Raw genomic sequence first — 26579 nt, 5'->3', positions numbered from 1 at the left:
CAAGCTAAATAGGCTGGTGTCGAAATTTTAACATTAATTTTTGTCATTGGTCATGAATTTTCTTTAACAAAGAATTCAACCGTAATTCATTATGTCCATACTAATTCACCAATGTTATCGGATAGCGTAAATGTTCACAATATATAATTTATCGGTGTTCCAATCACAGTCGGGCTAAATTGATCAAATGAATGTAAATAATAAAACAATAAGTGGTCGGTGTCAAGTGATTTTTCCGCCTACTGCATCGCCGGAGATCATTATGCGGTTAGCGCGGCATACGACTTGAGTACTCTAGACTACAGAGTACTTGAGACATAATGTCAGGCGAGGGCGAGCGCGCGTCCCGGCCGAACTCCCTCTTGCTAGAGGCACCTCCTCCGGAGCGCGAACCTTTACGCTTCGACGTACAGCTAGTGGGAGCGCCGCCGGAGGTAGAACAACTGGTCAACAACATTAAACAAGTGGCTGAAGACTTCCTCTATCACTGGAAGACATTTCCCATCGGTAAGATATCCCTTGGTTCACATGTATACTCAAAGTTTTATTGTGAATTATATGTAAGGTCTTTTAAAATTAAAAAATTACAATTGCTAGTTATATAATTAAGAAAATTTTAGTTTTAAAGTACTAATTGTGTATACAATAAGAAATATTTACTTACATACAAAAAATTACATGTTTCGTCACTCTAATATATAAGCTTTATTGATTTAATATTTGCAATGTCTTTAATCAATTATTTTCAAAATCCAAAATTATTTAAAATTGATATTACATTATATAGATAATATTTTAATAGAACATTGCTGACAATAATACAGATCGAACCATGAGGTGTTTATATGAAAATATTTTATATAAGAACAATGAAATTCTCTGGAACATATTAATAATTTGGTTATGTGTGGTAAACAAAGAACACTAGAATTAACTATTAACAATGAGACATTCTCTTCCTGGTCATTAGTTTTCTTAGCTTGCATATACTCAACAATATTTGATTAAATGTAAAACAATAGACAGTCTATATTCATGACATTTTTGTATTCACAACATATTCATGTGATAATAACTAAAGTCTTTTGATACTTACTATACAACATACATATAGCATAATTACTATACACTCTCAAATCTCTTTAACTGCTATTATTCAGATTACTGGTAATTGTGGTCTATTATGACATTATTAGCTGTATAAAGAAATATTGAATGTCTTATCAACATTTTTTAATTATTTCAATATATGCCTATTATAAATAACAATTATAAATAAACAATAACTTTTATCCACATGAACCCCTTCTTGTTTTGTTTTCCCGAACAATTAAGTTTTGTGTAACAAATTATGTTCATTAGTTTTAAAAGTACAAACTGGCCTTTTTATTAGGTCTTATAAAAAATTATTATCAGAGATGAGATATACAGGTACATATCTGCTTAACATTCAAGTGTTAACTTCTTTTTAATAGCACTTTTGTATTGTAATATTAGAATGTGTAGAGAGAATGAGACTTACAGCATAGGTAGAAAAAAAGTTACTTTCAATGATTAATCCAGAGTATGAGTAAAACATTTTGCAAAAAAATGGCAATGGGCAGGCCACATAGCATGTATTGTAGTCTATGGAACAGCATGTGAAGTATAGGATGTCCATCCTCACAGTGTACAAATAACATTGTTAAGGTGGGATGAAGATACTGGATACAGACTGCTTCCTACCAGTCCTATTGGCAATTTATGGGGGATGCTTGTATCCAGCAGTGGATGCTAAATTATGAATAGCTAAAATTATAGAGCTGATAATCAAATTGTAGACATAGCCAAGACTGCTTAGAGTAAGTGAGTTTAGGTAAATGACCATTTGAATATCCAATATCTTATTACTTATGAAATATTTCACAGGCATTCTTGCTATCAATGATAATTACCCATTTATTGCACACAAAACACTCAACAACAAAAAATAGAGGATAAAGTGAAAGAAAAAGTAAAACGTAATGAACAATCAAAACAATTAAACTAATTAAAGTAAAAGCTAAAACAATAATAGATACATGGAATATTAAAAAAGAGTACATATACATGTAAAACAAACATTGTTTAATGTTTTTTTCAAATTTCATGTTTTTATAATTAATATAATGTTCTTAACTAAATTGAAGTTTGATTTGATTATTATAGGGCGCATTGTACCTAATGACATACTAAATAATCAAAATTCTATATTTAGATTCAAAGTTATAGAAAAGTTTTAAATTACATGATGTAAACTAGATGCAGTTTGCATTATGAAAATCAATTACAGTTACATAACATTAGTTTAAAAGCCATATTTTGTTAGTTATGTGTAAATTATAAATAAATGGCAGGAATAAACATAAATAAATAAAGTATTCACTTTTATAATGGGAGCTTTTCTTATAGTTTCAGCTGAGTCATAATCAATACTTTGCAACTAACTTGTGAGTTTCTTTGCATGTATATACTTCACAATTCTTGATATTACACAAATTAACAGCTTATGTAGAAAAGAAATTTATTATACAAAATAGCATTTAAGTATTTATTAGATGGTGAAGCAAAAATTATAAAATTTGTTGTTTATTTACACTTCCGTAAGTGAAGCTTACATCAACCTGCCACAAGGGTGACAGACCTTGTTAAAGTAGTCAATAGACTGGTTGCTTCCATCTGGTCCTAATCAAAATCTCTGGGAGAGGCCTATGTCACTCAGGATGTGATATGGCTAAAATGATGATGATACACTTTAAATAGATTACATTACATTAAAAACTTTTTTCACAGTTCTTCCTCAGAGTCAATTCACTGGCCCTGGTAACAAGCCATCAGACATTATAATAGCACCTCCTTGTGATGAGCTTGATGCGGCTGCATTGGATGCGGGTGTAGAACCACATCCCCTCTCCCCTAAGCAACTGCATGCCATCAGAGAGAAAGGGTAAGTAGAACATAATAGCATAATATTTATTTAATACTAACACTTTAATATCAATGAATATTTCAATATATATTTTAGTTATGGGATTTCCATTTATCAATTGATTCATCACAATATCTCTGGAACCATGAGGCTTAGAGACTTGAAATTTGGTAAGAATATATCTTGCACCAATAAGATGTCAGCTAAGAATGAATTTTACTAAAATCTACCCCGAAGAGAGGTTGAGGGGCTTCATTGAAAAATGCATATATTCATACTGTTGCTCGTATATATATATATATATAATTTGACCAGATCTTTTTATGGTTATTAAAAATGACTAAGAATAGCTTTAATGAAATTAATCTTATAAAAACTATTACGGCTACGATAAGCAGGTAGTGGACAGCTTGTTAACAGAAAATAATGTGTTTAGAATATAAAGTTGCAGAATATAACCAGCAAATGTGACATTTTGAATAACATTTGTGACTTTATAAGAAAAAAAATTACCTTACTTAATTATTATTAATTAGTAAGCTTAATCATTAATTTGTTAAAACAGCGGTAAATATAGCATGCAATAATATGTAACAGAAATATCAATGTTTTATCACTATATATTTATATATAAATATAAATGACAATTATTAATGTTACCTGAATTTTAATTAATACAATACTAACCACCACATTAGAAGTTAGAGTGAAAAAAATTGCAGCATAAACCAAAAATATTAAAAATTACAGTTTTTCATATTTTTGATTTAAAATAACATGGCATCTCCACAATCATGATTGGCATAGTATTTACATTATTAATAACATGAAAAGCATGCATATTATTATTTGTATTATTATTTTATTTTTATAGTATAAATACAAATTCAATATCTTTTAATGTTATTTATAAGTTCATTACTAGTAAAAAGCTATAAAGTTTTTACACTGATATACAATCACTTTTGTATAAAGTGATGACTCTGATATATATTACTTTAATTTATTTTTTTCTATTGGAATGCGACCGACCAATAATTTCTAGCAGTATAAATTATGCAGGAAAAAATAGTAAATCATAATTAACTTTAATATTTATTAAACTATTTTCTGCGTATCTAAATGTAACATATAAATTAAAATAGCATAGCAACAATATAAAAGCTTTAGCCATTCTAAAATTATAACGCGACAAATATTTGTCCTGCGCGTGGTCCGGATACTTAGCGCGACTTTTATATTGAACTAGGGTGACCAACTTTTATGTAAAAGTTGAGACAGTCTATGTCTTTAAGAGCTCAATTTTAAATGAATTGATGAGTTCTACGTATATTAATTCGATTTATCACCTCCTGCCCCGATTGCCAATAAGGAAACAGTATGTATGCAACGTCTTCCAACTACCTATATCAGGTCGTTCGTCCACTAGGTGGATAGATGTCCTGTAAAGCGAGGCACTCCAGAACTTTAAGGCCTTAGCAAATATCTTTTCTGTGCGCTTTATAGTTTGGCCACAGATACCTCATCTTTCCAATCCGCTGGACTATATCAGTTACTTTTCTAATTTTACTTCTTTTTCTTCTTATCAGCCAATAGGCGCCCTCTGCAAGGCATAGGTCTACCCTAAAGTTCTTGCGTTGCTAGCGACTCTGCAACATTAACTATGTCGTCAGTCCTCCTAGTGGAGTGTTAAGGACCTAGTGTGATCGTACACTCGGCAATAAATAATACATAATTTTAAAGCCAACACAAGTCTTTATTTCATTCTTAGCAATGTAACAATCTTTTTACTCTATATTTCGTGACGGTCAAACGTCAACAACAACTCCTCTGGGCATATCTGTACGGTATTACAATATACTCCTATTTAACATCTATTATTAAAGTTCACTAAACAAAAGCGTGTAAAATAATTCTATTATAGTGTGATTGAATTGTTCAATTACTGTATTAACGGTATTTGAAAAGTTACCACAATACGTTTGACTCTTGTAGGCTCAGATAAGGTTCCGATAGAAACATTCATAGCTTTAAGCTGTTGTATACCATTGTAGGATATATCAATCTGATTATATTGGCACATAAGTGGTTACTGTAAATAATATGAATAGTAATAAAGATAAAATACATGTATTCAACATTGGAACTTTTAACAGAACTCTTATGATCCTCAACTTATTTTTTAATCTATTTAATTATTGACTCTACTCTGCTTCGCAAGGTGTTACAGTTGTGGAGAAGAATCAGGAAGAAACCCCATCACAACATATATTTTAATGGTTTAACAATGTATTGTTGTATAAATCTGTAGATTTATACACATACACTTTATCAGACAGCCAAAATGAAATCAAAATTATCCACCGACATTATTGCCAAAGTTTCTAGTCATTTAAATATTCATTTTTTGAATAATAAGCCTTTTCCGTCAATTTACTTTTCATATGCGATTTAAATTTTGCGGGTAGTCTAATATTTTTTTCCGGATATTTGACTGAACGTCAACTGATGGGGATAGACTTCTCCAATATATTTTCAATAGAATCAGTTGCAAGTGGCATACATGCATCGTCTTCCGACCTTAACATGGTCTTCTTCTGTTCTATGCTTGCGGGTCTGTGGTCTCAATTTAAGAACAAGGCTCCAGCGTCCATCTGTGCTAGAAATTATTTCATTTATATTATTTTCGACTTTAATTTGTGACAACATATCAGTTGCATTAAGAGAAATTCTTGTATCAGAAAAGGAATTTTATTAGGCATATTTTTTGTAGTCAAAATAGAATAGAATTTAAGTTGAAGTGTCCCGAAATTTAAAGACAAATTTATGGTCACACTACAAAAAGAAGGCATAGAATACACTGAATGGTATAAATAGGCGCATGCCGTCCCAGATTAAAGCTACAATTTCCTTTTTATTATAAAGGCGCGTTACACAATGAAAGGGGGAGATGTAATTGATATTCCGAGCGGCGTATTCATTAAGGATTACGTACGTTTAATGACGGTGGCTTGACTTCAATAATGCAATAAATGTCTATATATTATACAAAAACTGACGTCATATACAAGTTAATTGGTTATATATGTAAAAACTTTATGGATGAATGTATAGCTCAATTGCTTTAAATTATTATATGGTGCACTCTATCCAAAAATAAATTTCAGAAATAATAAGTAACCGTGTTGTAATATAGTAAAAAAAGCAAATTCGAAATTTGAATTACTTCATATTAAAATTATACATTGTTTATCTGTGCAAACTGTGCTACCAAAAGTCTATTTTATTCTTAGCAGCGTAATAATCTTTTAACTCTATACTTGGCGTGACATTACATCGAATCGACAGTTGAACGTCAACAGAGAGTTGTCGAATAAGCTACGTTTATGAAGTTATATACATTTTACACAATCAATGTACTGCAGAAATAACGAAGTCGAAAATTTAGAAGTGCATTCAGGGATAGAATACTTAAACACTTATTTTTTTAATTACTGGATAATATTACTGGAATGATAGTATAAAATTTATCTTTACTTCATTTGTGATATTTATATATTATTTAGGGAACTGTTTAAATATTATATTTCTTGTTCTTTCATTTATTAACACATACATATCCTAGCGCAATTAAGGCCAAGGTTGGGTGCCACTTCAATGTGCAAAGATATTTAAATTTTTACTATGTTACACGAAAGTGATTTAAAAATCATGTTTTGCTGTTGGAGAACCTATTTAAAAATGATAGTCTTCAAAAAAAGTCTCGGAACTATGAAAACTTGTCCATGTTCTAAATTTAAACGTGACTAATATTTAATGAAATATAGATAATAAATACACGATGATTACTTAGTGTGAATGGTTTAATGGGGTTCATATTTGTCAACAAACCTTATTAAGATATCGTATATGGTAAGAATTATGGTTCTATCTTCAGAGCCGTGATGATCAAGATTGTCCTGAAGTCATCGAAGATAAGATGGCATTTTAAAAACAATAGCTTTTACATCAACAACCAATCATCCTGTAGACATTAATTTAAACAAACATTAAAAATTCTCGTTTAATTGTAACGACGCAACAACTAATCAACCATTCCTAGCACCCATAACAGAGTGTATATTTTAATTGACTTTAATAAGTATAAAACGCTCGCGTACCGGCCGGAACTGTGCTATATGTATATATGTAACACAGTTACACAGCTTGGGGTAAAGGAATACTTATGATTGCGGCGCAAACGTCCGTCTGTCTGTCACATAACATAGGACGAAGGAAACGCGAACCATATCATATCTCAAGTTACATACTTATATTTAATTTTATATCATTACATTTCTCTCAAAGCGATATATTATTACACTTTCCAGCATAGTGATATAAATAGCTTATTAATGTGAAAATGTACATTCGGGACCGCTGCCTTTATTTTGGATAAAACACACACGCACGCACACACACACGTAAATAGTGGTGGTGTAGTCCGAGGTTGATGGTGTGCCGTGGAATATGGATAATATTTTTAACTTCTCTACTTCTACTTCTTAAAATTTATAATTTTAAATTTTTAGATTCGATCATTCCGGTGGACAAGCGTCAACTCTCTCTTTTATGCCGCCGGCGGTGCTTCGTTATTTATAACCTTTTATTCGTCTACCCACAACAATTCCTCATTATTTCAGCTCAAAGACGCCCATTACAAGGCACAGGCTTTCCGCAAAGATAAGGTTAAGGCGATATAGCATAATCGCCACGTCGCATTCAGCCCCTAAGGACTGAGACTTGTGATTGCAGGTCGCGGATTCGATAATATATAATATAATACATAATCTTAAATAATTCACACTTTGTACATTGATTATATAAGATTGCACTGGTTAGAAACAAGTTATTTGAGCATGAGTAACAGCGCCCTCTATGTACCATAAACTACTGCGATAGCCAACCCGACTGCCAGCGTTGCAATTATGCTATATCCCCTCATAGATATCTTACAGCAGGCGTCTATGGGTTGAAACGACGACGATATAAATATTCCTCTCATCTCATCATCACCATCATCATCGATGTTAAAGAAAATAAGCAGCCTATGGAGAATGTCCACTCGCAAGGTGAACAGAAGACTTGAACGTCTCATTAGACAATCGTGGGAAAAAGTTGGACATTGGTTTACCAACAGTGGGCGTCCTATGGTTGAAATGATGATGAATATTTTTTTTTATATAAAGTATTCGTAAATATGGGATAACATATGGACAAATGGCTCTAAGAAAAATAATATACAAGTAAAAATTAATGATAAAATCCATATAGTGGTATTAATTTTTTATATAGCACCTACAATAATTTTATGTTAATTATTCGTATTATTTTCATTCTTAAATGTAAGGTAAAAACAAAAAAATGTATCTATAAATGATATTTAGCACGTTTAGTAACTAAACATACATTTCATTCCGAAATCGTTTTTCGGCACATAAGTGCTTTCCATATTAAGCCAACGCTTGACTTTAAGTAAATATGAACACTAGTATCAGATCTCTGGTGACAAGATGTACTCATTGATATTTAGACAAGAGAAGTATACGGGTATGCTTGGTGCTTATTGCTTATTACCGCAATAGGTTTTTACATCGGTATACATGAGACATTTTTTTTTCTATAAAGCTTGCACAAGGACAGAGTATTTAAGCCGAAGAAGCTAAGTACTAAACAATTGGAATCTATACACGAATGGGGGTACGTTGCCCTGTTTATCTATGTATGGCATATTTATGTACAACCCACTCATTGTTTGACATTGGCGCCAAATCTATACGTCAAAAAGATGCCACAGATTATAAATACTCATGTCAATGTCATTTTGTTATATTACTATCTGTGATCGTAACTTTGTTAATTTAAATAAAATAAACATTTGGCGCCAATGTCTTCTTTACATAGCATGTGACAATTTCGTCCTTAGTTGCTTCTTCTTTCTGTGTCCTTGTGTATTATATTTGTTTAGACTTTGACACCCTTTAGATACATTTCATCCGTGTATTTTTAAGACGTTTAAATTATTGTCCCTTCCCTAGGCATGATTGATGTGCTAATAACTGTAGGATCTATTGATATTTCTACTTAAAATGTTTGAATAATCATATGTTTATTATTTTTTATCTATTGCCAGTACCCCTTCTAAGTTTAAATGAAATTTAAAAAAATTTCCAAGAAGGTTTTTCTATACAACTATTTTTTTTAACTATTTTTTTTAATTGTTAACAATGTATATAGTACTTATCTATGTAAATGAGATTTTTGAAATTAATTATGTTTTTTTTTTTAATTTGGGCACTGTTAGTGAGTTCGAGGTGCCATCTCGTCACTTCCCGGGGCAGAGCCACGTGTGGAGGGTGGCAGGATGGCTCCAGAGAGGTCGGGCGCGTGCAAGGGAGGAGTTGTACTGCCACGTGGCGAGGGCTGTGGCATTGTTGGTGGTTGTGGCGAGAGACAGACTCCTCCGGGACGAGCCTTTGTCAGTGATTGCTGGTGGAAAAGCTTTGCTGCGAGGATTGCACAGGTATGAGATTTTACGATGTATGTTTGTACATTCAAACCTTGTTAAGGCGCAGATGCTTTCAGCCGATTTTATTAGAAGACTTAGAGGGTTGGGGGAGGCCTGTGGATGTCTTACGGTTGAAATTCTGATGATGATCACAATCTAAACTTTTTGTGGTTTTTTTTTTTTTTGAGGGAATTTGGAAATTTCAATATATGTTATTAGTAGGTAGGGTTTTATATCTGGCCACCGAGACATACAAATCTAGTGAGACAACAGTGCTCACAAAGAATGATGAAAGGCTTTATGGTAACTGAAAAAAAGTCAACTCTAAACTAGTTTGAGAAGATAGTACTTCACGCGACGATAGCGATTTTGAACTAGTTTACCGCAAGAAAGTTCGTGTATTGTCAAACAAGGAAGTAAAGCGGTTTTACTTGTACTATTTTTATAGCTACTATGCTTTTTTTAAAGCAAAAAAATTATTAATGGAAACGTTTTAAATGAAATTTAACATGAAATTAAATATAAGTAGATAGTGAAAGTAAATCCATTGAAATATATTATTACATTAGACTTTTTATTTCTTTTTTCATTTAATTCAGTTCGTCTCTTGATATAGGTCTCATTTCAAAATTTCCACCGAGTTTTGTCTTACCCAACTCCCCAATAGTATTAGGAATTTAATCGAATAATTAAATAGAATTTAATAGGAAAGCAGCACAGAAAACTAAACAAATATATACAACCTGCTTTATTTTATATCGTCAAATATATTTACGTTCCAGACTACTCGATGTCCTCATCGGAATGCCGTCGCTGGAGGCACGGGATCTCGAAAAAAAAATTCGCGAAGAGAGATCACGTTATTTGGTAGCTGAATTAATATGCAAGGTTAGTAAATCAAACAAGTTTTGGGACAAATTATTACAAGTTTCCTGATTATCTTTGTTTTTCAGGTTAGCGCTAAGAATAAACTTGTTATACATTTTTTTATCTTCCCTTTTAAGCTCTTCATCTCACACAACTACTAAGCGGGCACGGGTACTGCAAGCAGTACCTGCACTGTTTTAAAATAATCGATAATGAGACTTGCCCATGACGGCTTCGCAGTACAGACTTTTGATCACTTACTCAGACACTGCTCCCGATTCGCATCCAAAAGACGTAACCACGTGACATGTAAAAAACCTTAATATAGCACCGTTCAACTTACCGGACCTTCTCAAGAAAAAATCTACAGTAGAATCTTTTGATGAGTTGGCCCGGCACATTGTCCTAAATCTCAAGGCATTTAACGGTCTGTAGGCGTGCTTCGCAGTTGGGAGAAGAAAGATCCGTATCAAATAGCGGCAACCCTCTCCTAACTGTCTGCGTTTAGTTTAAGCGAAAAATAAATACTGTAAAAAAACACTAGCGATACAAATAAGAATTAATAAAAAAACCCTTTTAAGCTTTTTAAAATTATAACTATCACTCTGTACATAGTCCATTTAGCATTTCCTTAGTTGACGTGTAAGAGGTGTATTATATAGTATGTTGAATCTGAACATCGTGGAATACTATGTTAATATTTGTTGTTTATTCAGCCGGAGCACCAGGAGGACATAACCACGCTGGCGGCGTGGGTGGGGCGTGCCATGCGACGGGCCGCGTGCGAGAAGACAGACGCGAGGGACGCTCTTCGAGTGGCACCGAGAGTTCCCTGCCTCTACACCACGCCCCAGAGGACGCAGGTGCACACACAGACACAAGCGCGTGCGCACACACACGCACACACACACAACACTTTTTGAAAACAATATGTGGTGAAATACAGATGAATAGCACCACTCCCGCCTGTTCTGGGATTTCTAAAAGCATGTCTAACACTAATGAAAATATGGTGAGATAAAGTAGGGTCCTTCTTTTTAGTTACGTCTCATACACACACCCTCATACCTCGGTAATTTTTTTTTCATTCAGTCATCATTTTTGTTTTATTATTTTATCTGTGTTCCATTTCAAAATAGGATATTATTAATTGCAGCACATTTTTATTCCAACTACTATTGTCAGTGACTTTCAATAATACCTATTCATGTATATCTTTTGTACCAAATTATTAAAGATAATTTTAAGAGCGTCCACTGCTAGATATAGGCCTTTCCATATAATTACATCACATTAACAAGGTCGTCTGTCCACTTACGCTTCGCTTGCTGGTCCGTGGTCTTCACTTCAGAACTTTACCAGTTGCCACATGCCTACAGTCACTTCTAATAGCCAATCGCCTGGGCTGTGTCTGTAACTTTTGTCGGTCTATGGATCTCCCCATACAGATTCGATTTTTAATGATAATGATGAAGGTGATAAAATGAATATTAAAGTGTGCGGAAACGTTACCATGATTTTGACCGCAGGTGATGTTTTAGCCGGCATGAGTTCAATATATAACCTTTTTGTTGGCCCCAATGTTAAAAGGTATCTCATGTAAAATTTCCTCTTGTCAAAAAAGGCGGGATAGTAGATTATATTTTTGTTAATATACGATGTTAATGCAGGTGGATCTGAGGCTGTACCGACGGGAGGTGGTGAGGCGGGCAGCGGCGCCCCTGCAGGCTATCCTGGAGCGGGAGTCGAGGGGCTGGTTCCTGCACTTCCGAGAGCGTCGGGCTGCACATCTCGCCAGTCAGAAGGTGCCCATGAAAGACATTGAAGAGGTGAGCTTCTACCAAAGCTTCTAGCTTAAAAGTATACGGAGAAAATTAGAAATGACACTATATATGAATATATCTAGTTGGACCGACGAGACAGTTGAGGAAGTCGCTGGATGCGAGCAGCGGAATACCGGTCATCGTGGCAATCATCTAGGAAGGCATATGCCTTGTTATTACCTAAAGAATGAAACATAAATGAATAAATATTTATTCTTTAGAATAGCGCTGTAGGAGCAACATTACATCATCGTCAGCGGCGCATGGAAAAGGGGAATTCCACAGAAATATAATTCGATGGATATAAATAATGACAAAGCTCGAATGTATGTACCCACTTCTACTTCGGACTTCGTGTTGTTACTACTTCAAGACCTGCCGGCGTGAGGAAGATTCCTACAGCACCTTCGAACTCGAGACAGACATTTAAATCTATATACCTGTATTTATCATCATCACCATATGAGCCGATAGACGCTTACGGCAAGGCATATAAGCCTAACCCAAATCTCGCCATCACTGATCTTGGGTTGCATGCATTCAGCGACTCCCGCGGCCTTGGCTATATCGTTGGTCCCTGTTGTGGAGGAACTACCCAAGCAGCGAATTGTATTTATTTAATTACAAGTGTGCGTGCAGGAGGTCCGCGTGGCGGCGCTGCGTGAGTACGTATCGCGCGTGTGCAACGCCGTGCTGGACAGCGAACCGCTGCGCGCGCTTGGTGCCGGCGTGCCCGAGCTGCTGGCATCACAGCTGCGTGCCGCTGTACTGCTAGACAGGTGCTATTCTCTTTTTATCTTTGCCTACCGTGTTTTTTCCTTGTGTTCATTTCTCTCGCTCTCATCCTTCTCTTGCTGTCTCTTTTTCTATCTGTCTCTCGTTCTTCTATCTATATCTTTGTCTCTAACTTTCAACTCATTACACCCAATGAGAGATTTTAAACCACTGTGTGCACTTCTGTATCTTTTATTGGATTCTTTTCTGGTTGTAGAAATTAGATTTTTTGTCCTATACCTTCTCTTACTGTTAAAAGCGTGATTTGTATTTAAAAATGTAGAATTTTACGATTCTTTTGTATTATAATAGCGACTTAAGAAAGTCTCTTAGTATTTTTTCCTTTTCTTTGTAAGTGATTAGTATGCTTGTTCGAATTTATATATCCCGCTTATGTAACCATGTTAAGGTCGTCGAAAGACTCTGTATGCAGACTGCTTCCAACATAGTCTATTAGAATTCTGTTAGAGAAGGTCTATTAGGAATCTATGTCCATCTGTGGACATGGCGATGAAATGAATGAATGATGAAATGCTGATGACTATATTGTAATACTAGGCTAGTGTTTTAATTTAAAAAATACGAGAGCTCATCATTTTGTGTAGTTGACTGTACTTATTTATATTTTAGGGCAAAAGAAGGCGTGCATCGGAAGCTAGAAGCGGGCCTAGCTACAGCGGAAGCGCGGATCTGTGCCTCGCACCCGATCCTGTCGCGAGCAGACGCGTGGCGGAAGGAGAAGCTGGCAGTTGCAGCGCACCGGCTAAAGAGCGAACTCAGCTGGGCGCCGCTGGAGGACGCCGCCAACGCCATGCAGGCGCAGAAGTTGCATCAGCACCGATATTTCCTGCTTAGGGACCTGGCCTTTCTTCGTGACCGGGAGCCACTACTGCTCAAGGTAGGAGGAACCTTCGAATTAATAAAGTAATTCTTATCTGTTCTCTGTTTAACTACCCGCAACACCCAGGTGCCTCCGGGTCATATCTGTCCAAAACAAAGTAAGCTACATTGTATTGAATTGCCCTAAAAGTACAGTTTAAAATCGCTTGCTCTTGATAGACCACAGAGCCATAAACAATAACATTTCATACATCATTCAAAAAAATTCTTTCCCGGCACTTACAGGCGCCATTTTGTACGCTTCACGGCCAAGCAAAGGTTGATTTGTAAATTATTTTGAAATCTATCCGGAATTAATACAAATTAGTACTGGAATCGCCCATAGTATGCACGGGATCACCTTGAGATATTTATCTCGTGTATGTTTGGAAAAAATCAACGCTAACAGCTAAATCATGTAACTGTCACGGCGGTGGATGTCTATCTATGTTAGCTTGAAGCTCAGGAATTTATTAGTACATGCACACGCACATTATAATAAATCATCATATTCTCCAAGGAACTTGTTTCAACGGGGAGAACATTACAAAAACTTAAACTGTGAAAAGGCATTAATGTAAACAATTATTTTTATTTTCAGGAGCTCCGTGCAGCGAAGACTCCCACCCGCGAGTTCACATGGGCGACACGTATTTGGTTACCTCGCAACTGGTAAAAAAATTTTCTACTAAATATACTGTATGGTTGTTGGAATATGCTGGATGTAGGCTTTAAATCCGTCCTATTGAGAATCAAAAGGGGGGGGGGGTTATGACAGTTTTAAAAAAGTAATTAAATTGACCGCGTTGTTAAAAATTAATTATTGTAGGGTGAACACATAGAGTTCACAGCCTGCCAAGCGCAGAATAGAAACATAAGGCTGTCAGATGACTTTGTTTAGGTAGTTGGAAGACCCTGGAAGCAGGCAAGCCTCTTCCAACCGATTCTTTGAGAAATCTATACAGGAGAATCTATCCAGCAGTGGACTTGCATCAGCTTAAATGATGATGATGATGAAAGAGATGTATTATTACTGCTCGATATTTAAATCATATATGCGATTATCCGTGTCAAACGATATAGCAAAACAGTTTTAGTGTTGGCTGCTGTTTTGGGTCACCGATTTAGAGTAGCGTGTTTGAAAAAAGACGTTTCGATTGAGAGTAATTTTATTTCCATTAATAACTTCTATTTATATGTGCGAATGAGGGCGCTCTATTTGGCGTCTCTCTTGAACACTTTAAGAGAGAGTGCCGCATACAAAGCGCGTTCGCGGGGAAGCCAGTTCTGTCGAATGGCGTACGCGCGCGGAACTGCCACACAACCTACTAATAGTGCCATATATCGGCGCCGTCCGAAATAACATCATTTCAATATGTATGTAATATATGATGAGGTATGTAATTATTGTGCAAACGTTTATGGTGTTCAGGTCGGTGGTGCGGCACTTCCGGGGGCGCAGCGAACGCATCCCGACGGTGATCAGCTCGCGTGCCACGTCCATCGTGACGCCGCGCTCAGACCCCAGCCAGCCCGTATTCCTGGTGCACCGCGAGCGCCTGCGCACCTCCGCCACGCGCTGGCCCGCCTGGCGTCTGCTCAACCTGGCGCACAGGTGCCGATACCACTACCTATCCTAAGACTATCACATGATCACCAAACAACAGCTGGATATCGTCAAATAATTTGGTCTGGAAATTGGCTGTGACATATGGCAACATTCTAATAAATATTACTTATATATAGTTTTTATAGGACATTGCTGTTTTTAAACCGAGTTGCTCATTTTGTTTCTACATACATATCATCAAATTCGTATAACACAAATTTATATAAATTTTAGTGATGCAAGTTATTTCCAAAAAAAATACCATAAGTGTTGGCTATTATATAGCCCACGTTTGGGATACACATAATGGACTTTCATGACTTTGTTTATCGATGTTTGGTTGTGTGTATCTACACTTAAGCAAGAAAAGGGCCAATATTTAGCCACTTCCGCACATGCAGTGGTAGTCGTGCAATAAAATGCACCGCTCGCCAGCCCGCTGATAAATGCGTATGCGGCAAACAATGCGAATCACACAACCGCCACCACCAAATTACTCAACACGTGTTTCACCCCTCCATGGGGCATCTTCAGGAGTTATGTTACACCGATTATTGCAAAACACACAGTCAATAAGGGCAAATAGGCTAAATATTGGTCCTTTTTTTTCTTAGGATGGACTTCCGCGAGGTAACGCCTGATTCCAATAAATGTATCTACACTTGACACAAATAGAGTAAATAATCCCTCTTTCGGAACAAGTTCTTTATAGATAAAGGCCAACAATCCATTATATGTCATTAGTTGTGGATTGACTATCAAATCTTTCATTCGCTTTTTCTCTCTTCTCTCTCTCCCTTCTTTTTCTTCATCGTATTCATGAAAAATAAATATGGAGAATAGTTTTGATTATAAATATTAAAATCGGTTACTAATGCCTCATAAAGTAGAATAAACTTTGCTTTTATAGATATTGAAAATTTCTTCGCTTTACATCTACTATGTAATTTTTAACTGTTAACTAAAACTGTACATTTTTGATTACTTTTAAATTATTCTTATATTTTAAATGTTAGGAAGCCCTTAGTTTCTAACTTCACAATAATTTACTTAAACTATATATTATATGCATCAGAAATTTGAAAGTTTATTGTTGCAGAACTTGGTGTTGGAGTTGGAACATGATGTTCCTGCTGGGTGTGCTGATGCCGTGGTACTCTCCGGTCTCGCTGCGGACACTGCTGCGAGTGAAGCCCTTTGTTACAGACTACGAATTGTCGCAGGTATTGCTTTTATTTTTTTCCTCTAACGCGCGATCGTCTTCAATGAAAATGCTTTAAATTACATAATAAAAAATCTGTTATGCATACACTGAATTTTTAAGATATTTTCTAAAGACTCTATAAGAGCATCTTTAATTATGGTTAGATCAACGGGGGAGGTCTGTATCCAGTAGTGGATGTCAAATTATATGTCATAAATAATCTGCCTGGGAAGATTTGAAGACCTAATATTAGTTTTCTATTATGATAATTGATTGGAACAATATGGATTAATGAATTGAATGATTTTTGATATTGCAGGTGAACGGTACACTATTTCCAAAGAGAAGCAGCGAGACGCAGACGATGTGGTCGCGTCTGCTGAAGCTGTGGCGGCACGTGTCCAAAGAACGCACGCGATTTGAAACCGAACCCGACACTGGTAAGATTAGCTACACAGGTTGACTGATTATATATGTAAAAGTTTTAAAGGGGGGTGAATGTATAGCTCATTTGCTATCATTCAAGGTACACCCTATATAAACATCAAACCATTAATACATAATAAATAATGTAATGAATAATATAGCAAAGTTTTCATAATTGGCATTACTACATATTAAAATTAATTATTGATTATTATCTGTATTTGCAGACTTTGTACTGTCAGAAGTTATTGGCTTGTCATATTTCAATAGAAAAAATAAAAAAAGTAACGTTTTAGGGCGATCACTTTTTACTATGTGATTGAATATATATCTGTGTTTCAAAATTTTTACTCCATCCGCACTCTTTTCACACCTATAACCCAAAAGTCTTGATTACGTATTGAAATAGTTTTTTTTTTTTTTTTTTAATTTTGGATGTAATATGTTTTGTACTTGCATGTTCTAGAACCCCCATTGCTTTTAGTTAAAGTATGCTGTTGTGATCTATCTGATTTTAGTTTCCATCAAATTTGACTCTTTCGGCATTCTTATAATAACGAACTTTTTTACTCTTAGAACACGTTCCAATTTTGGGTGGTAGTGGTGGACCCCATGAAGCTCATTTTTTTCACATGAATTTTGGTATTTTCACTTACGTATTACGAATCCATCTTTTTGAGGTCTCGCCAACGTGTACCCTATTGAGTCTCTCGTGGACCCCCTGGGTTCCACCTGGACCACTTTGGATGATATTGGTGTAAATGATACTATGTATGATGATCCCTCCATCCCCCCCCCCCCCTCTCGTTCTCTCTCCAATAACAGAAACGATGAGCATTTAACTTTGTATAAACATCAATTGATATCGATTAAGAAATTATGGTGTTTTGTACGCAGGTTTACTAGGCAAAGGTATGAGCCGGCAGGCGAACCGGGTGTGGAACTACTGTGCGGTGGGCGGGCTGGGCTCGGTGGGCCTGCTGCTGGTGTTCCCGCTGTGCGCGGTGTGCGCGTGCGTACTGTCGCTGTGCGCCGCGCTCACCGTGCCACTGTGGATGCCGGCGCTCACGCTCGGTGTGCACGCCGCCAACGCGCTGCTCTACGACCTCGACCGCCCCGCCCCCGAACTCAACAGGTACCCACCCACAGACCACGCCCCCGGTACTTACCGGACTCCTCTTTATCTATAAAATTAAACTAGTTAGACCCTGATGATGAAGTACGTGGTCTCTCTAGTAGAAAAAAGGCAAGGTCTCATCGGTAAGCTCACTGTTGCAGCCATAAAGAGTTGAATGTCAATGCAAGATGTTATTAAAATGTCAATCATTATGCAATATGCAAAATGAAACTGTCAATGTGAATGCCCAAATTAGCCGGGCCCGGGAACGGAAAATAAAACCGAGCGATCCGATCAAAGTCTAATTGAACAGTAGTTTATTTTTTAAAAAAATAATGCATGTACAGTCAAAAATCAATGAACTTAATTTCTAGGTCGCGATAACGCGCGAAGCAAATATTAGATCAAAATGCATGTACTTTATACAGCAGTACTCAGGATTTTTATGAAATCTTGTGCCCAACGGCAGGCTACATAGCGCACAGAACAGATTGCTATGTATCCTTAAGGTTCTAGAGGCCTATATATAGCATTAAACATGCTGAGACTAAACGAAGTTATTGTATGTTTGCAGATTCTTTGTGCTGTTCGAGGTACTAATCTGGCACATTGGCGTGCTCGGTATACTGCAGCCGATACTGGCGTTTGTGGTTGCCGTAGTTCTCTGTCCTCTCTGCGCGCTATTCATGCTTGTCGGTGAGTATGACTATTCCCACAGCTGGGACTCGGACTTTTACTTTGATACCTTTTTGATACTTAATATTTTATAAACCGTTAACTTTTGAATTATATTTAGGTAAGTTATTAGGATCGATATCGATGAATGACTTCTAATATAGAACGGTGATAAAATACTGAAGAAAATATTTTACGTAGCCGATACGATCCATTTGTAAGCGACGATGTTGGCCGGTATAACTCGCCCATTTTGTGTCTTTGTGTAAAAATAAGTTCATATAATTAAGTTATTATTAAAACTCGAAAATATAAGTTGCATGAAGTACTAACTTGTTAGTAATAAAGCCTTGGAGTCACTGGGGTGTAAAACAAAATTTATTATTAATATTAAATAATAGTAACGTATATATATGCGGATGTTGTTGTGTTCCGCAGGCGGTGTGAGCTGGTGGGCGGCAAGAGGTGTATGGGAAGAGGCGGCCTGGCGAGCAGTGATCGTTCGCGCAGCACGAGTACCCGCCCACGACTCCGCCTTCTGCCGGCGCGTGGCCGGGCCGGGCCTGCACACGCGTGCCTGCTACCAGATCACGTCAGTCTCACTCTCTTTACTTACCACTCATTGATATAGGATGATTGGTTATAGATGTGAAAGCTTCAAAGCGGTAGTGTGGCTCATTTGCTATCAGTTAGTGTTTAATACACTCTGTATAAAAATCAATGATTTCAAATTGATAATACTGTAACAAAAATCGTTTCAAAAATTTGGATTACTACGTATTAAAAATATTTGTTGTTGGCTATCCATATAAACGGACTTTGTATTGCCAGAAGTTATTGACTGCATCGCAATAGAAAAAATATATCCATTAAACATATTTTAAAGTTATCAGTTTATACAGGTGTTTGGAAATTGGTGTAAAATTTTTAATGGTTTATAGGTGACAAATGTGATACACATTCAACATTTTTAATCATTTACAACTATATATATATTACAGTGGTAAAAGTTTTATTAAATAGAAAAAAAAATATTTCTTGTAAAACGAATCTTTTATATGTTATTAAAATATAAATAGATATAATATAAAGAATATTTGTAAAACTACTATAGTAATGTGTCTACGTATGTTCATATCAGAGCGGCGCAAGCGTTGGCGGCGGTGTGCGCGCGCGCCGAGCAAGAAGCGCTCGCGGAGTGGGCGAGCGAGATAGAGAATATGATCGAACGACCGCTCAGGGACTACGCGCACTTCGTCGACGCCTGCTTCGGACCCTTTTCCGTACAAATCGCCAAGGTAACCATTTATTTCTTCCGTCCATCATTATTATTGGTGAGGATCGCAATCTCTTCGTCGTCATGCTACGCAATTATTGGTGTTAAGTGACTAGCGATTGTGGTCTGACTACGTCTGGAACGTCTGTTCTTATTTTACATGTTACTTGGATTTGCCGTCTTTTATAATCTGGCCTGTACACTGGATTTGACGGTAGAGACCCGTTGATGTATAACGGAATGACGAATTTTTATCAACTTATAAAAAATACAATTATCCTTTTTTTTGGCCTCCTTTATCCTTAATCTCTTACTCCATATCTTGTAGGACAGGGTTTGATATTTTTTAATGTTTTTTTTCAATATCTTTTTCTTAAATTTCTGTACTCTTCTATTATTCATCATATGATCTATCTTTCCTCTTCTTTCATTCTACAGTTTTTATCATTATTTTTCATACTCATTTCCGTTCATTCTTCGCCTCGCGTTCCTCAAATATCTCAGATCCGGGTTGTGTATTACATTTCTTTACCTTAATTTATCTTTATTTTATACCATTTTACATTCTTATTTTATATGCTAATTTATAACGAATTATGACAATTTATTACAGTTTTTAATTTTTTATTTTGTTTATCTAATATTTTTTTGGGGTTTTCTTTTGCCTTTTCAGTAGTTATTTAGTAACTTAATTTTATTATCAAAATATCTCATCTTTTTGGATGCAAAGATTTGTGGTTCCGTAGGGAAACTGTTAGCGAAACCGAAACCTTGATTATTATGTTCACGTTACCCGGGAACGCTTGTCTCTAGAAAAACCCAAAGGGAAGGAGGCGGCTGGTCATACCAAACATAACTAATCTCATGGTAGTAATAAAGAAAGAGCATCAGTGTATGTCACAAAAAAACATGGCATACAAAACTGTACCTTATTTGTGCAACAATACAACCTAATTTCGAATGTACGGTTTACAGACAGGTGCATATAAGCAGCTGGAAAAGGAATGCAGCGAGCTGGTGATGTCAGTGCGCGAGAAGCTGGCGGGCAGGCGCAGGGATCTGGCGCTGGGCCTGGCAGACACGGCCCGGGCCCGAGTGCGCATGACCGGCTCCGAACTAAGGGTAAGCATTACATATATATATATATATATATATATATATATATCGACTGCTATGTTCTAGTACAGGGGTGTCAAACTCATAAGCTTAAGTTTAATCTTTTCTCAATTGGTTTTTTGATAAGCATATAACAACAACCTTTTTTTGGTTTTCTTTAGTCACAAATAAAAGTGTTGTTGTGTAGAAAGCGGTACAGGCGTCTGCGCAGGAGTTGTCAAGACAGTGGGCGGGCAAGGGCGACGAGTGGTGGGGAGCGCGTGGACTCGAGCCCGGCGACTGGCACGCGCTCGCCGCCAACACGCTCGTCGAGGTAACGCACACGTTCACTAACACACACACACACACCACAATTAAAAAGTATTATATATGTTTAGGATGATATATCTATAACATTTGTTGTTAACAATTTTGATCAATGATTTTTTAAAATAAATTTATGTGACATATATCATAGTGGTCGAGTTCTAAAGTTTAAAAATAATAAATTTACAGCCTATTTGTCAACAAATGACCCATATGTATATTCTCTTTATAGCTTCTACTACCTATTTCTGTTCACCTTGTAAAACATCACCACTGGCAATAAAGTGTATCCAACAGGCCATGACCTAGGATCAAAAATCTAGGTCTAAATATATCTTGTCGCTACTATGATGTTAAAAAAGTAAATTAGGTAATTATAATTTATAATTGTTATATTATATTCAATAATTGTGATGATGCAACAATGTTTCTCTTGCAGGTATTCGACGCCGAGATCCTGGTGGCGCTAGAAGAGACCGAGGCGCGGCTGCCGCTGGAGAGTGGTGAGGGAGCGCGCGCGTGGTCGGCGCGCTGTGGTCGTGAGCACGCGCCGCCCGACGTCCTCGCCGAGCGCGACGACTGGCGGCACCGCGCGCACGAGCACGCCCATACGCCCGGTCAGCGCACACGCATACACGCCTACACACACACACATGCACACTCCTTCATATATACGTACAACACGTACACTTTATAATAAAACGTCGCATACTTACATAAAAGAATTGATGAATGTATGTTTTTATTGAAATAATCTATCATACATGCATACATTCATACATCGATCCAACACAAGTACCATTTTTCTCGATGCGGCTAAAGTGTTCGATAAAATCTAGCATAACGGACTCGTATGCATTGCGTGGGATTTTCTGTGTGAATGAATGTTGACTATTGCATGGAGGGAGTCTGCTTCAAGCCACGTTCGGTCTAGGCGAGCATGACCCGAGGATTGTTATTCAGGCCGGTTCTGTACACGGTCTCCACAGGGTCTTTAGGGTATAGAGCTCGCCCTGTTCGCTTGTATTTATACTTCTGGTGTGGCGACGCCATCACCAAAGCTTCTCTACCACCAGATAGCCATCGTCCCAGGACGATGGTTACAGGAGCAAAAGTTCTAACTAAATCCCTCCAAAAGTGCAAAATGTTTTTAGCACAACCATTCTCTTCCATCTGCTTCGATCACGCTCATGTATAGCCCAGTGCTATATGTAACATAAACCAGTTATCGAAGTTTCTGCCTGGATTGCATGCGGTTTATTAACTGTCGTTATTAATGAAGATATTATCGTGCAGGTGTGTGGGGCGAGTGGGGGGGTACCCCGGCGCCTCGTGTCCCTCCGCCCACGCTGGAGGTGAGCGCGTTCAGCCCGCGCGCGCCACTGCAGCCGCCCGTGCCGCACCCCGCTGTCGTTGCACTTGTGCTGCACAATCGGTTAGTCCTCACTATATCATGTGATCAACATGCGTGAGTCATGTAATCAACACGCATGAATCACGTGATGAACACGCACAAGTCAAGTGATCAGCACGACCGCATTACGTTCACAAACGTTCGGCTCAAGTTTGATTCGGCTGCGACTTTACTAATTTCATTTTATCATCCACTTTGGATTGTTTATGTGATCAATTGTGTACGTCATGGGAAGAATGCTAAAAGGGTTTAGATTTCATAGAAGCCAAGAGGGTCTTAATGCACCCTAAATGAGGAAGATCCCAAATTCTATTGTATTATGATCACATTAATTTCCAAGATAGTTTAAAAATTTTATACTGTTTTGGAATACTTTACTAGTTAATGATTCTAGTGCAAGCACTAAATATTGATGGCTGTTGCAGGGAGTCGGACAACCCAGTGCCACTAGATTCAGAGCTGTGCGCGGAAATACTGCGGACTTTGGAAGACGCGCCCGACGCTGAGGACAGGCGAGGTGAGCGCTCCTCATGAATTGTATATGTACTCAAAAGATGGGTTTATTCACGGCACCGAGATAACAAGCCACGGACGCGTATTGATTATTCGCGTACAATTTCGTAACTTCACACAAACTGGACTATAATTCCGCGAACACTTTTCTATAATTCCGCAAACATTCGTCTATAATTCCGCGAATACTGGTCACTCCACTGCAACTCTACGAACCGCGCCACGAGCTCTATCAACCCCCGGTAACGTGTCGTCTATAGCTTCGTTGTCGCCACGAAAGGTGATAAGGATCTATTCAAATGCATTCTAAATTTGGTTATTAATTTATTAGATTAGTTCAGCTTGACAATAACAGATGGCGCCAATAGTGTTTTATATCGCGGTAGGGTGTCCTTCGCTACGACTAATAAGCAAATCATTTTTTTCTGCGATATATGTGTTTTGACAGTAAAAAGTCCCGGCCTTGCTGCGTGAAGACAAGTCCATAAGTGCCGTAATTTTTTTATGCGAATTAAAATTAATTATTGTTTACTATCTGTACGTACAGACTTTGCTTGGTCGAAAGTTATTGATCTGTGGCATTCCAAGAAAAAAAGATATTAAAAATATTTTAGAGTCATCACTTTAGAAAAGATTCGAAATAGATGCAAAATCTTTAAATGTTTTTGTTGACAAATAAGCTATAATTTCTCCACTTTAACACCTTTGCACCTACAACCATTCATTCTATATAGCGCAGTCAGTCCACTGTAGCATGTTTTAACATCCAGTAACTGGACTGTCTGCTTATGTATCATTGTGAAAATAGTGGCCGCACTATTTAGTGAAATGAATAATGTAATAGTTCAATAGTTATTTAAAACATAAAACCAACAAATATATACATAATATCATCACTATACTTTTGAACTTCTCTCAGTCATATAAGAAGAATAGTGATGACTGAGTCGACAATTAATATTAATCATTTGTGTAATTGTTGTGCAGAGGGCGTGGAACGATATCGAGGTGGAGGTAGCTCCGGGAGTAGCTCTGCCAGCAGCTCGGGCACGCCTGATGATGAGCCTGCGCCCCGCGACTCCACAGCCACCGCCGACACCGCGCTCTGCAGGTTAACTTGACTTTTTGTTGTCTAGATAAACACAAGATACAGAATAGGATTACCACACACTAAAATCGATGTTGTCTTCCATACTTTTGGAGGTATCACCAAATCTTTTGCGGAACATGCAAGTGCCTCTCAGTACTGTGCTAAGACGCATCCCGAGGGTCACGTTCAACCTCCCCCGTCATCCTCACTGTGTCGCATTAAGACCAGAACACTTCGGGTTGCTAATCTCATGTTTTGCAGGCTACCCAGCCCGTACCTTGCACAGTGAATCAGTAACGCTTATTCATATTATCAATATGATATTTTCAGTGCCAATAGTGTACTTCTCCTGTCAAATTAATTATTACTTTAATATAAGATTTCTTATCTACAATCAAGTTTAGTTTATCACCTGTTGGTAAGTTTCGGTCAAATAATCATTGTTGGAGTTTAGTGCATAAGAAACTCAACGTGCTAAATAACAGATGGCGCAAAAGTAATGTCATAAAGTGAACGCGTATTAATTTTTACAAATGGCGCCAATTGTCACTGTGCTTTGACATTCATGATGTGGCAGCTCCGCGCGTATATTCCTATCACCTTTCGCATACAATTGAGGACCGGTTTGTACTGTACTGTATCTGTAGAAGTTTATGCTGTAAGCCTTGCGGCTATTACAGCTTCATCTGTATGAGTTCACGGAACGGAGGGTAGGACCGGTTTCCCGCGAGCGCGCGTTTTATACGGCACTCCCTTTGCATTGTGTGCGAGAGGGATGCTAGATAGAGCGCTCTCATTCGCACAGTTAAGGTTCTTGCCTATTGGCGGAAATAGTTTATAAGTTTAATTTTAATCTATGTACATAATTTAGTTGGTAAGTTGGTTTGTATAAATAAAAATCATTGTAAATAATCCACTCTCCAATCGTCTTTCCACGCAACACTAAAATGTATATATCGAGAAATAGACGAAAACAAATGATGGTGTATATGCAGTGACATTTGTAAAAATTAGCTCGTTCACATTGACATTATTTTTGCTCCACCTCTTATATATTTTATTCACATGTAGATATATATAAAGGCTTAGATATACAAAATTTATTTTCGCTTCCGATATTTACAGTGTATTTCATTCCTTCGAAAATTTCTAATTATTTACAAAGTATTAGTGTTTTTCTAATATAGTTTTAAATGATTAAACTAATTTTTTTAATTAATTTTGAATGCTATCTTTCCAACTAAATTTTCTGTTGAGACTTAGACGTTTTTCCAATTGTAGTAGCTCCGCCTATAAATGTTTTTTTTAATAAATGTATAATATTAATAGAAACTAAAATTGTCGCAGAATATCGCCCAGTACAGAGAGAGCCGCATGCCGGTGGACTTTGACCGGACGCGGGGTCCGACTTCGAGCGGACCTCGCGAGCCCCGAAGACGTCACGCTGGACACCGACCGCCACGTCGGCACGTCAGTATGAACCCAATTACCTAGGGCATAAAATCGAAACTTATTCGCAGCTATCATACGCTTACGTAGTTATATGTAAGTTCGATTAAGCAAATGCGAATCTTAATTATCAGCTGATAGGTTTCAAAATCTAATACAATTAGAATGGAATTCTAATAAAATATGTTCTAAATTTAAAGTAGACGAGATTACGAATTATGTCCCGCATTAGCTGAGCAACAAAATGAACGTTATGGCCTAGGTGTTAAGATACATTTTAAATATAATTTACCACATCATGCATCGCCTATGAATTTCAGCAAGCACAAATATTTTACGTTAGCTCGCGACATATTTGGTCGCTTTAAATGAAATAGTTATTAAGGAAATTGTATTGGGTTCATTTATTCTGTGCCGTATTCGTCGGACTGAGTTAATATAGCGCTCTTTCGAACGCACTTCTTAAGGTTTTTATACGTAAGGTAAAAAAGAAGAAGGCGTCAAGAAATGTAAAGATGCGTTTACATGGCCACCTTTTGAAAGATTG

The 26579-nt window shown here is 37.1% G+C and overlaps 1 protein-coding gene across 1 annotated transcript; it reads left to right on the top strand.

Annotated features, from left to right (window-relative positions):
• The first annotated feature begins 60 nt into the window (after positions 1-60).
• LOC137932126 (uncharacterized) lies at positions 61-26363 on the top strand. Its single transcript, XM_068775702.1, has 23 exons — positions 61-507; positions 2812-2965; positions 9291-9509; positions 10277-10382; positions 11078-11224; positions 12032-12190; positions 12824-12963; positions 13589-13856; positions 14439-14509; positions 15270-15452; positions 16546-16669; positions 16970-17090; positions 17974-18211; positions 18768-18889; positions 19307-19460; positions 20010-20166; positions 21120-21266; positions 21448-21573; positions 22006-22183; positions 22863-23001; positions 23406-23497; positions 24481-24604; positions 25931-26363. The coding sequence occupies exons 1-23, from the start codon at positions 321-323 to the stop codon at positions 26061-26063; spliced, it is 3489 nt and encodes a 1162-aa protein (XP_068631803.1). The 5' UTR covers positions 61-320; the 3' UTR covers positions 26064-26363.
• Positions 26364-26579: the final 216 nt, after the last annotated feature.

Source organism: Battus philenor, unplaced genomic scaffold (assembly GCF_028537555.1).
Source record: "Battus philenor isolate CCGP_79_NKW_IND1 unplaced genomic scaffold, ilBatPhil1.0.hap1 SCAF_9, whole genome shotgun sequence".
Lineage (NCBI taxonomy): Eukaryota > Metazoa > Arthropoda > Insecta > Lepidoptera > Papilionidae > Battus > Battus philenor.
The sequence above is the reverse complement of the archived record's forward strand: the minus strand, read 5'-3'. Positions and strand labels throughout refer to the sequence as shown.